At 52.1% G+C, this 13,445-nt stretch overlaps 1 protein-coding gene across 1 annotated transcript in view; it reads left to right on the top strand.

Moving 5' to 3' along the window:
- TRIO (trio Rho guanine nucleotide exchange factor) overlaps positions 1 to 13,445 on the top strand; it is a 305,380-nt gene that overhangs the window by 280,228 nt on the left and 11,707 nt on the right. The window contains exons 40-48 of the mRNA XM_054715266.1: positions 1,366 to 1,469; positions 2,972 to 3,041; positions 4,075 to 4,164; positions 4,749 to 4,841; positions 5,778 to 5,828; positions 6,026 to 6,103; positions 6,980 to 7,171; positions 8,739 to 8,916; positions 10,766 to 11,568. Coding sequence (XP_054571241.1) covers positions 1,366 to 1,469; positions 2,972 to 3,041; positions 4,075 to 4,164; positions 4,749 to 4,841; positions 5,778 to 5,828; positions 6,026 to 6,103; positions 6,980 to 7,171; positions 8,739 to 8,916; positions 10,766 to 11,568 — 1,659 coding nt within the window. The remainder of the gene's footprint in view (positions 1 to 1,365; positions 1,470 to 2,971; positions 3,042 to 4,074; positions 4,165 to 4,748; positions 4,842 to 5,777; positions 5,829 to 6,025; positions 6,104 to 6,979; positions 7,172 to 8,738; positions 8,917 to 10,765; positions 11,569 to 13,445) is intronic.

Raw genomic sequence — 13,445 nt, 5'->3', positions numbered from 1 at the left:
ATAATTAAGTTTTAAAATTATGATATCTAACCATTGTAGCTATTATATGGGAGTCTTGCCTTTAATTAATTTTACAAGAGGTAGATATCACCACAGAAATGCGAACATCACTGGTTACCAGAGTCTGGGCCCAGCTGTGGATTCAGTTCCATCCTGAATCTTCAGAGAATGGTCAGCGGATGCACCAGGCCATTTGCTTATCATTTTCCCAGACACACGTCTCACCGTTTTCATTGCCCGGAGGTCGCTAAGCCCTGCGTAGCCACCAGAAACCACTGCCGGGGTCAAGGAGCGCCTCCAGGCTTCTCCCTGCCTTTAAGCTCAGAGCATGATCTTCTCCATAAACTCAGCTCATCATAGAGCTATTTTTATAGCATAAAATCTTATCACCTACCCCTTCAACTTTGCACATATGTGTGGGACAATGCTTTTGGGGGTCTATATTCTATTAAAAGGAATGGCTAGTAAGTTAAACGTGTAACACAAAGAGTTACCATACTTGCTTTGTCTACAGTCATTGTTAACAGCAAAAGAAGTCACTTGAATACTTAAGAGGTTCTGGTACAGGCTGAATTCCATGTGCGTTAAATAGAAGTTTTAACCATATTTTAGCAACATATTTAATCAGCCATTGTTTAAAAAAAATCAATCTATGAAAAGAGTATAGTTGAATACTGCTTTAATAAATTATGGAAATAATCCAAAAAGAAAAGAAAATGTTTATATGAGAAATGCTGCGAACAGAGGAAATGTTTCTGGGCAAATAGTTAATATTTATAAGATGATTTGTTTTATGGAACCATCTACATGTATTTAAACTTCTTCAGTTCCTTAGAAGGACTGTGATGACGCATGGAGAGAAAACCATGGCAATGAATGTAACAGTGTCTGTTCTGCTTAAATGTACACACTGGCCCTTGAACATCAAGGGTTTGAACTGCATGGTCCACTTGCATGTGGATTTTATTTTCATTAAATACTGTAAATGTATTTTCTCTTATGGTTTTCTTAATAACATTTTCTTTTCTCTAGCTTACTTTATTGTAAGAATACAGTATGTACTACATACAACATAGAAAAGATGTATTAATTGACTTTGTTATTGGTAGGCTCTGGTCAACAATAGGCTATTAGTTGGAAGTTAAGTTATATGTGTATTTTTGGGGGCACTGGGGTTGGCACCCCTCAACCCCTGTGTTGTTCAAGTGCCAGTTAAGGACCCTTTCCATATAGGATTTTTATTTGTTTTTAAATAAAGAATTGGTTATAAGACATGGTATATGTGTTTTGTCCCTTATTACTAAACCATTACTTGGTACAAACATGTTCAGTGTAATAAACCTATTTTTAAATATTTCATTATAGGGCTACATGGCACTTATGAAAGAAGATGGTGTTCCTGATGACATGAAAGGAAAGGACAAGATTGTATTTGGCAACATCCATCAGATTTATGACTGGCACAGAGAGTACGTAAAACCCACGTCCCGCTTGGTGGTGTGCACACCGCGGCACAGTCAGACCCCCGCATGTCAGCGACGGGGACGGAGAGGCATTGGGTCATTGCATTTCCTTGCCTGTGCAGCTGGGGGAGGCAGCTGGTGCACAGGAAGTACTGATGGGCCGAGGAGTTTTGTGGTAGCATTTCATGGCCCATGCAAGGGTCTTATCTCCTTCCTGCTAGTCCATCCAGGGGCCCCACCTCAGGGTGCCGAGCCTCACCACCTGGTTCATAGCCCAGGCCTGACCTTGAGCCCTTGATGTCCCCTCTCTGTGCCACCGTCTTCAGCTACATACCTGGGTCATAGTGTGACCACCCCCCACCCCCCATGGGATTTCTGTGAACGGGAACCGAGTTAATACATGTGAAGCACTTAGAACATCATCTGCATAGAGTAAGCCTCGATACATATTTCTAAAGAATTGCAGCCACCTCCTGAATAAATACCGATTACACTCAGAGGGTCTTGAAGATGCTCATCTTCCAACTCAGCCTTAATGGAAAGCGTGGACATGATTGCCCATGGAAGTCAGATTTGGTCGCAGTACATTGCCACGCCTGCCATAACGAGATCCGGGTTGGGGCTGACGCTACAGCAGCCACCCGGCCTGCGGAGCTGGTCACCGCACGTCCGTCCCTCAGGTCATCTTGCTGCTGACTTTAAAAATCCTTAATGCAGGGAGTGCTCCCTGTCAGCTGCTGGTGCTGTGGTGGACAGTTCAGTTCCCATCATGTGGGCAGCTCCTGCCTTCCTGTCTGTGTGTGCATCGCATTCCTGAGCCTAGAGCACCTGTCATCGCCTCCTACACCCAGTCAGGTGCTCGCTGCCCCGTGAGCCCCGACCACTCTAGACAGGAGTGCTCCCTCCAGGCAGATGACACGTGCAAGAGAGCTTCTGAATCTGAACACACACTACAAATACAAGGAGGGATTGCCAGGGTGTGTCTCATGTGGGGTTTTATTATTTCCGTACCTCTCTCTCCTAATGGAAGGTAGGACTCTTGAGCCCCGGTGTTAATTGTTATATCTCCTATAATATCTAATCCAGTTGGACTCGGATAAATGCTCGGTCAGCTTTGGGAGCCGCTCTAACTTATGGCTCTACAGACTGTAGACTTTATAAAGGGATATTTGGTACTATTACCCAGACTTCTACGCCCAACGCTGACTTTTAAGCTGTGACAGGGAAGGGGGCACTAACTGGTCCTGGCTGATGAGACAGAGAAATTGGCACCCCGAGGTTGTGTCTCCCACAGCAGCTGCAGACCTAGGGGATATTTTAACCCAAACGTGCACAAGTTCAGTACAGCATCGATTGGTTTTCGGGTTAGTAAAATAACGAGCATAAATGCGGACACATGGGAGGGATATTAACTTGGACATACATCATACACACCGCTGCCATCCCAACAATGAGGACTTGTCCACAGCTATTTGGTTTCTGTGGTTGTCATACTTCTCTCGTCTCAGCTTTTTTTTAGGAGAGTTGGAGAAGTGCCTTGAAGATCCAGAAAAGCTGGGGTCCCTCTTTGTGAAACACGTAAGTGTAATGCTGTTGCTTCTGTGCTGTTCTGACACTGTCCTGTTTAGTGACTGGTTTGTCAGACTATTCGAGCTCGCAGTTTACACAAGTGTTTGTGTGAAGAATAAGCCAACCGGCTCAGTGCCAGAGAGTCGGGGTCAAAGCTGCCACACGAGGGCGCCCCGAGGCAGCCGGGGGCAGCGTGCGAGGAGGGCCTCCCTGTGTCAGAGAGTTCAAGAGCTGCCTGCCGTGGTTGAGTCTAACAAAACGTGTTTTATTGCTTCATAAGGACATTCTGAGGTGAAGCTGGCATTTTTTACTGCGAATGAGGTGGTGACAAACATTTGCTGAGATGCCAGCAGTTTCCCACGGTCAGCTCTGCGCCTTGGTGCTCCTGATCGCACTGAGCAGCGGGCTGGCGACACTTGGCATTTGGAAAGTAGTTCTGAGGGGCCGCAGGGGTGCACACCGCACCTGGAGCTTCGCCAGGTTAAGGATGGCTCGCTGTCCGCTTGCCCTGCCTTCATATTTGAAACGAAAGAGTTGTTTCTTCCCAATAAAAACAGCCAGGCTTCTAGGGCCATTGGCAGGTTTGAAGGGTGGGAGTGTTTCTTCCTGTAATGAGAACCGTGTTCTTTTGCTGCCTGGTCTTTGCCAGGTAGAGTGTGTAAGTGTGTGAGTGTGTGTGTGTGTGTGTGTGTGTGTGTATGAGTGTGTGTGTGAGTGTGAGTGTGTGTGTATGAGTGTGTGTGTGTTGTGTGTGTGTGTGTGTGTGTGTGTGAGTGTGTGTGTGTGTGTGTGTGAGTGTGTGTGGGGGAGGGGGCGGTTTGACATATCCGAGGGAGTGATAAAGGAGGTCTGTTTCTGGAGCCACGAAGGAGTGGGCTGATCTATGTCATGAATCTGGAATGTGCTCCCAAGTCTAAACCATGCAATTTTGTTTTAGGAAATTTCCTCTCTGAAGGTACTGAAACGTGCGTGTGCTCTTATATTCTAATGAACTTCCAACTTCCGTTGTTATAACCCGTCTGTCTGCCTTTGTCATCCCCAGGAGAGAAGGCTGCACATGTACATAGTTTATTGTCAGAATAAACCGAAGTCTGAGCACATTGTCTCAGAATACATTGACACCTTTTTTGAGGTAAGATCTAAGATAGAAACAAAGTTTTTCTGAATCTTTTGTGATAATTTAAGCTTCTCAAAACTTTAAGTATTAATGGTTACCCAGGAAACTAGCCTCAAGTCTAAGAGTTCTGGACCTGTGTTTGGTTCTTTCCTGTGAATCAGAACAAGTATGAATTCAGTCTGTGGTCGCATCCCTTAGCATTCAGAAGACTGGGGTCATTGTGAAAATAGGGTTTTTGTTTTCATTTTAAATCTGTTTTCAACTTAAGGCTCATTACAAATTCAGAATAATTCATGATCTAAATTTTTAGCCTAAAACGAAAATATGTGTGTGAATAAAAAGAGGCAATTGAAAGGAAGTCTTTAAACAAGCATCAAAGCAAAGACTGTTTTGAAAAACAGCTCAAGAAGGTTAAAGTGTAAACTTTGGGCGTTCTGAGGAATAGTATACACTAGTTGGTTTTTGTGTAGCGTGGCCTCGTTTCTCAGTACTTTTATTCTGGTGTAGTGAGCATTTCTGACAAGTGCCAAGGACTAAAAAAATGCCCTTTAAAAAAAAAAAGGCCACACTTATCTTTTTTTTCTCCTTTAAAACCACAGGACTTAAAGCAGCGCCTTGGCCATAGGTTGCAACTCACAGATTTGTTAATCAAACCAGTGCAGAGAATTATGAAATACCAGCTGTTACTGAAGGTAAGGGCTCGCCAGGTGCTCGTTCTGGTGTCGGGAGTTTGGTGAAGCAAGACACGGTGAGGGGAGAAGGAGGGTCCGGGAAGGGAGGGAGAAGGAGGGTCCCGGAGGGGAGGGAGAAGGAGGGTCCGGGAGGGGAGGGAGAAGGAGGGTCCCGGAGGGGAGGGAGAAGGAGGGTCCGGGAGGGGAGGGAGAAGGAGGGTCCGGCAGGGGAGGGAGAAGGAGGGTCCGGCAGGGGAGGGAGAAGGAGGGTCCGGCAGGGGAGGGAGAAGGAGGGTTCTGGAGGTGACGGGGTTCTTTTCTGTAAACAAAACATGAAGCAGTCTTGTTATTTCTGATTTTAAATATTTCAGAATAGGTTTTTTAAAATGGAATAAGACACCTTTACGCTGTTTTCTCAATTTTTTCATTTATATCAAGTTCTGAATAAAAATGTAGATTGAAGTAAACTCCCTCCCCCGCCCCCCACAGACCTTTGAATACTAATGATTTTCCTTCCACTCTGTTGACCTTCCATATTTTCTCATCTTCTCTGAGCCTTGGATGAAATTAAATGCTTAATCCCTGCCTGTTCCTCGCTGTTGGCTCAGCAACAGCCCTTGATGGATTTAAATTCCTCGGCATGGTCGCCGTCTCCACGAGACACGTGACAGTTCCATGTGCCGAGATTTCTTTCTTCTGTAAAAGTTGGAAACGGGGGTAAAGGGGCCGGAGCTGGGCTTGCACCGAAGCAGGAGCCCCACCTGCTCGGGCAGGGCTGGCCGGGCTCGGCTTGGCTGCAGCGTGAAGTCCGCGTGAGGGACTTTTCCTGGTGCTACTGGGAGGGAAGCACGAGGAACAGAACTGGAGCGCTCACCCCGGAGCCTGGCCCGCCAGGACGATCCCAAGGCTAGCTGCTGCCGCCCAGCACCTGCTCAGTCCTCTCCATTCCCCTTGCAGGACTTCCTCAAGTACTCCAAGAAAGCCAGCCTGGACACGTCAGAACTAGAGGTACTTACCCCACCCCCCACCGCGGGGGCCTCCCAAGCAGCCGTCCTTGGCAGGGTGGGTCTCACCACCACCTGGGCCCTCTGCCCACCCACCGGAGGGCTGGAGGGGGAGACCTGGGCTCGGAGGTGTGGGCGGGGTTGGCACTGCAGCTTTTCCCTGGAAGTTGACGGCCGTCTCTGCTGTGTCCCCACCCCCAGAGAGCCGTGGAGGTCATGTGCATCGTGCCGAAGCGGTGCAACGACATGATGAACGTCGGGCGGCTGCAGGGATTCGACGTAATGCACTGTCCTTCCTTCCCCTGCCCGTCTGGCTTCCATCGCCTGCCGGGTCGGCTTGTTTACCGCACGTGTGGGGGCTGGTCCTGTCGGCTTGGTTTCCTGTCTTCTCTCACTTCGCTTCAAACTGATCGATATTTTCCTTCACTCCTTTTGGAGCATTTGATTTGCTTTTGGGGACCTTCCTCTGCTCAGAGCCCAGCGCCTGGTGGCGGAAACAGGCAGGACTCTGCTCTGTGGCTGCTGCCTGGAGCGGAGTTTCCCTCCGGCAGGAGGGGGCAAGCCGAGGCCTTCCCGTGCACCATCCAGAGCTTGGCCCAGGGTCCCATCTTAGTCTAATAGACTTCCCTCGGCTCTGCCAGGCGACTCACATTCCATCTTACCTATTGGTATCCTCAAGGTGGTTCGGAACCAGCAGCTTTTTAAATTTTGTTGAGTAAGGAGAGGGACCATTTTTCTGGCCTGCTGTTTGGCTCGAGATTTGGGCTTAAAGTCCTTTTGCTGAGGGTCTCCAAAAGGCACACGCAGAAGCTCCCGGAGAGCTCTGAAAGCACGCCGCGTGCGTCGCTCCCTGGCCCGGCCGCGGTGCCGAGGGTGCGGGGACCGCGCCTCGGTGACCTCTGTTCCGGGGAGCTGGACGCTCGAGAGCCACGCTCTGTGCCTGTAACTGAGCCAGGGGGTTATGCCGACGTTGGCAAGAATTTTATTTAGATAACTTTTCACCTTGGGGCTAAGGACTCATGACAGTAAAAGAATTTTAAGCTCTGTAAATGAATAGAAGAAATGTGGGAGGGAATCTAGTGAAAACAGAGCTTCCTGCACCCTCACTTAGCTTGCAATGTCTTCTCCTCTTCCTTTGCCGTGTCCCCGTTTTAGGGTAAAATTGTCGCCCAGGGCAAGCTGCTCCTGCAGGACACGTTCTTGGTCACAGACCAGGACGCGGGGCTCCTGCCTCGCTGCCGAGAGCGGCGGGTGTTCCTCTTCGAGCAGATCGTCATCTTCAGCGAGCCGCTGGACAAGAAGAAGGGCTTCTCCACGCCGGGCTTCCTGTTCAAGAACAGCATCAAGGTACGGTGTCGCGCTTCCGCACCCGCCCGCACGTGCCCATCGCTGGACGGGCTGGCTCCTTCCGTGGCGGGTTCTGTGCTGCACCTGCTCTAGGAGCATGTACAGCTTCCTTGAACTCTGAGGCAGGCTTGGGATGTGGCTCTTTGACCAGAGCAGAGAGCTGACCCTGTGCCGGCTCTTTCCTGCCCTCCCAAGCACTCAGTGCTCGGCTGGCCTGCAGGCACGGAGGAGCCGGCAGCCTGTGCCCTGGGGCAGCTTGCTCCCTGATAGAAAAGAAAGACAAAAGAGCTGCTAATGGCCCTGAGTCCCATAAAGGGGGCAAACCAAGGAACCAAGGATGAGATAGAGAAAAGCAGAGGAGGAGGCCCGGGGTCCTGCAGGTAGGAGATACAGCCAGACACCACCCCCACCACACCCCAGTTCTTTTTGCCTCTGCACGTCCTGAGGTCAGAAGGCAGATATTCTTCCTTATGGTAGGGGCTGCTGCCCCAAACTGACAGGGTCCCTCTTAGGGACAGGGAGCCTGTAGACCTTCTGAGGCCTCAGCACACAACTGGGACACCACACCCTCTTCCTCCAGCCCCCCAGGGAGGCGGCTCTTGGCCTCCAGCCCCCCTGTGTCCTTCCCTTCGGCCTGGGGAAGGTCTTCTGTCCACGCAGCTGGGAGGCATGAAGCTGGGCTGCAGGCCCTCTCCGCTCTCACACCCCTCCCGCCCCTCCCACCGCCTGAGGCCCCTGCATGGCCACCCACCCTCCACCTGCACCTCTCACCCTTTCCATAAGTCTCTTGGCAGAAAACCACTCCATCACCATAGAAATTCTCTTTCTATGCTAGTTTACATATTTTGCTTCAGGAAAATTGTTTTACACATTTACCTGCCATGTCACACACAACTTTATAGCGTGTGTTATATTGATCAACATTTTCCAATGGTGTCATTTTCTTCCTGGGGAAGTGATAAACACTGGGTCATTGTATAGGAGTTTTGAAAACAGGTAATCCCAGGCCTACATTTCTGGTTCATTGTTCAAACTACTAGTTGAACTCCTGGTAGGCTACCAAAGTGTGGTTGTTTCCATTTTACTTTGCACCAGGCCAGTAAGAATAAATGTGTTTTTTGTTTTGTTTTGTTTTTCATTGTAAAATACACATAACATACACGTACCATCTTAGCCACGTTGAAGTATATAGCTCGGTGGCATTCAGCACATTCCCATGTTGTGCAGCCATCACCACCACACTTACTAAACACTAACTCCTGTTCCATCTCCCCCGACCCAGGCAGCTTCTCTCCTACTGTCTGTTCTGGATTTCACAACTCTAGGGACCTGGTCTAACGGAATCGTAGCGGTGTTCGTCTCTTTAAGACTGGCTTCTCTCACTGAGCACAGTGTCCTCCAGGTTCATCCGCAGGGTGGCATGCGTCAGCACGGCCTTCTTTTTAAGGCTGACCAATGTTCCGATGTGTGGATGGGCCACACCATGTTCATCCACATTCATCTGTGATGGGCACTTGGGTTGCTTCCACCTTTTGGCCATTGGGGATAACGGTTTAACCTCTCTCAGGTGAGCTGCCTCTGCCTGGAGGAGAGTGTGGAAAACGACCCCTGTAAGTTTGCTCTGACGTCGAGGACGGGTGACGTGGTGGAGACCTTCGTTTTGCATTCATCCAGTCCAAGTGTCCGGCAGACGTGGATCCATGAAATCAACCAAATTTTAGAAAACCAGCGCAATTTTTTAAATGGTAATGTGTGCTCTATTTCTGGCATGTTTTCTTTCTCTCATGTGCACGCTCCTGTTTCTCTTCTCTCTCCTGCCACACAGGATGGTAATGACAGGACTGGTGTGGCCCTCGCTGTGGGTCAGACACTGTTCTCAGCACCGTCCTTATATTGCTTCATTCCTTCTTCATAGCCGCTCTGTGTGCCAAGGACTCCTATTCCCCTTTTACTGATGAGGAAACTGAGGCAGGCAGTGGAACAGTAATTTACCCAAAGTCCCCCAAATTGTTGGTGGCAGAATCAGGATTCCGAGCAGACTGCCCGGCTCTCAGGCACGTGCCTCTCGCTGCTGTTCTGTTCCCTCCTGTCCCACCTGGTCTCTCCACCATATGTGTACCAGAGCCCTGTCCTGGGATGGGAATGTGTGAGGGGAACTGAGGCAGCACGTGGAACTGGGGACATTCTCCGGGGCAACTTTAAAAATTGTGTTCGATTCCATTGCACCTCCCTCCTCCATTAAAAAACAAGACATTTTTTGCCTTTCCAGTTTCCATGACATGAGTGAGTGATTACAGGGGAGTAATTGTCCTTCCATTGGAGAGAAGCACTGACTATGTCCGTGACCTGAAGCGGCTTGCTTTTAATTTGTCTCTGCTTTTAATTTGGGGATCACAGAAGACCTCCAGGGACTCACAGCTGAATACTTAATGTCTTTTCTTTGTCTTTTCCTCCATTTTTATGGTCAGTGTCTGTGCCCCAGTCCGATAGGACGGTAATTTCTCCGTTGCCGCCACCACACCACCGTCACACCTTGCATGACCTTCAAGAGCCAGGACACAGGCTCTCGGGGAGAAGTCAAGGGCGCGTGGCGCTTTGGGCCACATGGTAACCGGCTGCCTGGGTGTTAACTCCAAGCTCCTGCCCAGACTAGCCAGTCACCTTCTACGTTGCAGTTAGAATTGGATGTGTAGGGTCAGGGGTCGACGGCTCCTTGTGCGTGCAGGAAAGCGTTTCACTCGGTGACCTGAGCGAATGCATGGCCGACGCAGAGTTTGTGAAATGTCATTTGGCTCCAGAATGAGGCCTCCCAGGCCGGAGGGGCCACATCTGTGGTGGTTGTGCTTCTCAAAGGTTCTACGCTTTAAGAATGTGTGTTAGTGTCTGCTGCGTTTCCTGCCGATGATTAGGTAACAAGCGAAGTCCTGTCGCTGGGAGACGAGACAGCTTCCTGGCCCACAGGGGAGTGTGAGGAGCTCTTTTCCGTCCCTTGTCTCTCGTGTCCGATCGGCAGCACAAAGCTGTCCATTCCCGCCGCCTCCTGGTGACCAAGGGACTCAGCTCCCAGCAGGTCCCAGGCTGCAGCTGGCCTAACCCCCTCCCCCGCGGGAGCAGCTGGTGCTGTGGAGTCCCAGGCACCGCTCCCCTGGCAGCAGGAGGCTCCCGCCGACGCTGGCCATTTGCCTGGGATCCTCCAGCCAGCGACTCCTTTCCTCTTGGCAGGGAGGCCCAGGCTCTGCTTGCTGCTCCCGGGCAGTGGGTCCCCCGCACCCGGGTCCTCATTCACTCTGCCCTCCTGCACCTGGGCTCCTGCCCCAGGCACTCAGCATGCCCGCCCCTCCATCGGGTCCATTGACCTTGTTCATGGACAGCACTGAGACCTTTTCCTGTCTGGGGGCTGGGGGCCGGGGGGTGTCCTCTGCTGCCTCCAGATGGCCGGTGCTTGGAGGGCAGGACAGCCGTGACGATGACCCGCGGCTGGGGGTCAGCCCAACACTCCCTCTGGATTGCACCGTGTTCCTCCTCCTCTGCCCCACGACGGAACTCCTCTCAGTGCCCTTCCTGATTCCTTTTACTGTCTTGCATGTTTTACAGCCTTGACATCACCAATCGAGTATCAGAGGAGCCACAGCGGGGGCAGCGGGGGCGGGGGCAGCGGGGGCGGGGCCCCCGGCAGCGGTGGTGGTGGCAGCAACCACAGCAGTGGCCTCCCCAGCTCGAGCAGAAGCAGGCCCTCCCGGATCCCCCAGCCCGTCCGACACCACTCCCCCGTGCTGGTCTCCTCTGCAGCCTCCAGCCAAGCAGAGGCAGACAAGATGTCAGGTATGTCCACTCCCGGCCCTTCACTGCCTCCTCCCAGCAGCAGCCTCAGCCTGGAGGCCGGCCCCAGCCAGCCCGGCAGGCTCCCCCACAGCGGCCCGGCTGAAGGTCCCGAGAGAGAAGCGGAGCAGATCCCCAAGATGAAGGTGATCGAGAGCCCCAGGAAGTCGGCCGGGAACGCCGCAGGGGCCAGCCAGGACGGAAATGCCAAGGAGGCCAAGGAGGCGCGGGCCCACCCGGAGGACGGCCGCTCTCGGAGCAGCCTGGGCTCCCTGCCCCTGGGAAAGCCCCGGCCCGGGGCCATCTCGCCGCTGAACTCGCCTCTCTCCACCGTGTTCCCTTCTCCGCTGGGCAAGGAGCCCTTCCCGCCCAGCAGCCCCCTGCAGAAGGGGGGCTCCTTCTGGAGCTCCATCCCTGCCTCCCCCGCCAGCCGGCCGGGCTCCTTCACCTTCCCGGGGGACAGTGACTCCCTCCAGCGGCAGGCGCACCGCCACTCGGCCCCCGGCAAAGACACGGACCGCATGAGCACGTGCTCCTCGGCCAGCGAGCAGTCCGTGCAGTCCACCCAGAGCAATGGGGTAAGAACGCCTGGCAGCCTCCGCCCGCCCGCCCCACTGCCTCTGTCCCGCCAGCTCTTCTAAACCTCCGGCGCTGCCGCTCTCCGTACTAACTCCTGGCTCTCCGTGCCGCCTGCAGTAATCAACTCCTCCGGTCCTCTCTGTGCCCTCACCACGTAGACACGTGTAGCTCCGTGTGCGTGTCCGCCGCCTGCAGATGGGCCACAGCTGAGCCCGCACGAACGCCTCCTAACCCCCCTGCTCCGGGGACAGCGCTGCTCTCATCTCTACTAACTCGCTCTCTGCTTTGTTTGTGTTTCCTTAATGTGGGAAAACCGGTCATTAACCTTCTGAACGCGGCGTCTGTACGTCTTTTCCGTTTTCCAGCCAGCAGACTCTTGGAACTTTCTCTGTGTCCCGCCTTCCTCACTCATTTTTCAGAGGGTCAGTGTCCCTGCTGCCTGCCTCCTGTTTAATTTGAGACCTACACTTTATACGCTTTTTGCTCATCGCTTGGTTGTGCTCTTTTATGCCTTAAATTATCTTTACAGCATTTTTGACTCATCTGCTGGGGGAAAAAATAATAAAACCTGAAAAAAAAAAACTCAAGAAAACTTCCAACAGCTACTCAGAGCAAACTAAGCTGACAAAATGGGGGGAAGGAATCCCTCCAGTGGAAGTATTTGCTCCCTCCACAGTTTCACTCTGGAAGAGAGAGACTGCTTTAGGGCTCCTGCCAGCGCTGGGAGTGGAGGCGGAGGCTGGAGTGGGAGCGTGTCTGCATCTGTCCAGCAGGGGGCGCAGTGCGGGCTGCGGCGCCCCAGGAATCCTCACCCGCATTTTGCCTGTCACCTATGTTGTGATCTCAAGCAGAAAGGTTGCTGTGGTGGATTTTCCCCCCATTTTGTGGCCTCCGCACTCTCCTCCCCAACTGTTTCCTACACGGTAGATGGCCTGGCCCACAACACCTTCCTGAAGGCATGCGTGAGGGAATACAACTGTTCTAATGGGTGTATGTTTGATTGCTTTATACGTTTTTAAATACATTTCCCTAAAAGGGTGTGTGTCTCTCTTTATATATATATATATATATAAAAACATCTGGCTTATGCATGTCTCTCTCTCCTCTGGAATTCTATTAATTCCTTGTTCGGGTTGGCGTGGCCTTATCCTGTCCTCCTATTTTTTGTTATGTACCTTGTTAAACTCCATATTTAATTGAGGAAGGAATTAGGAAGTGGGTCTTGGTACATGTATTTACCCTTGAGTCTTATTCTCAAACTCGAGTGGCCAGGCAGGCACCCTCTGCATGGCCATCACCAGTGTCCGTGTTCCGGGGCCTTTCCATGAGCTGCAGGGCGGCGTGGCCCGGTGGTAGGTCTGCAGTGCTCGGTGGGCAGTGAGGGTCAGAACCCGATTTCAGCCCCAGGAGGAGATGCAGGGGCCCAGCGACGCAGCCCGTGAACACTCAGATGCAGGCCTCTCACAGCTGCAACCCCTACGCAATGCGCCAGGGAGCGTCACGTAAGCTCACCCCCTGAGCACCCAGGAGTTCTCCAAGTCTGTGCTTCAGAAGGAGCACCCAGGCGCTCCAGTGCAGGTGCCCCCCACCCCACCATGGCCACCCGCTGGCTGCCTCCCAGGATGTTCCCTCTGAGGCAGAGGTACGGCCACGTGCAGCACATAACCCAGCAAGTTGTAGGTTACAAAAGTTGCCTCTTATTTCTGTCGGTCACTTTTTCTTACATGGCAGGTAATGGGGAAATTGCCAATGTTGTCGATGAGTTGCTGAGTCCTTACAGAAATGCCTAGAGGCCTGGGGAGACCGCTAGAGAGAGGCTCAGGTGGGGGTTTGGCCTCGAGACTCGAGTGTTTCCGTTAAAAGTTACCGTCGCCCT

The sequence above is a fragment of the Eptesicus fuscus genome, chromosome 4 (genome assembly GCF_027574615.1).
Source record: "Eptesicus fuscus isolate TK198812 chromosome 4, DD_ASM_mEF_20220401, whole genome shotgun sequence".
Taxonomy (NCBI): domain Eukaryota; kingdom Metazoa; phylum Chordata; class Mammalia; order Chiroptera; family Vespertilionidae; genus Eptesicus; species Eptesicus fuscus.
This window is presented reverse-complemented; position numbering and strand designations above follow the sequence as displayed.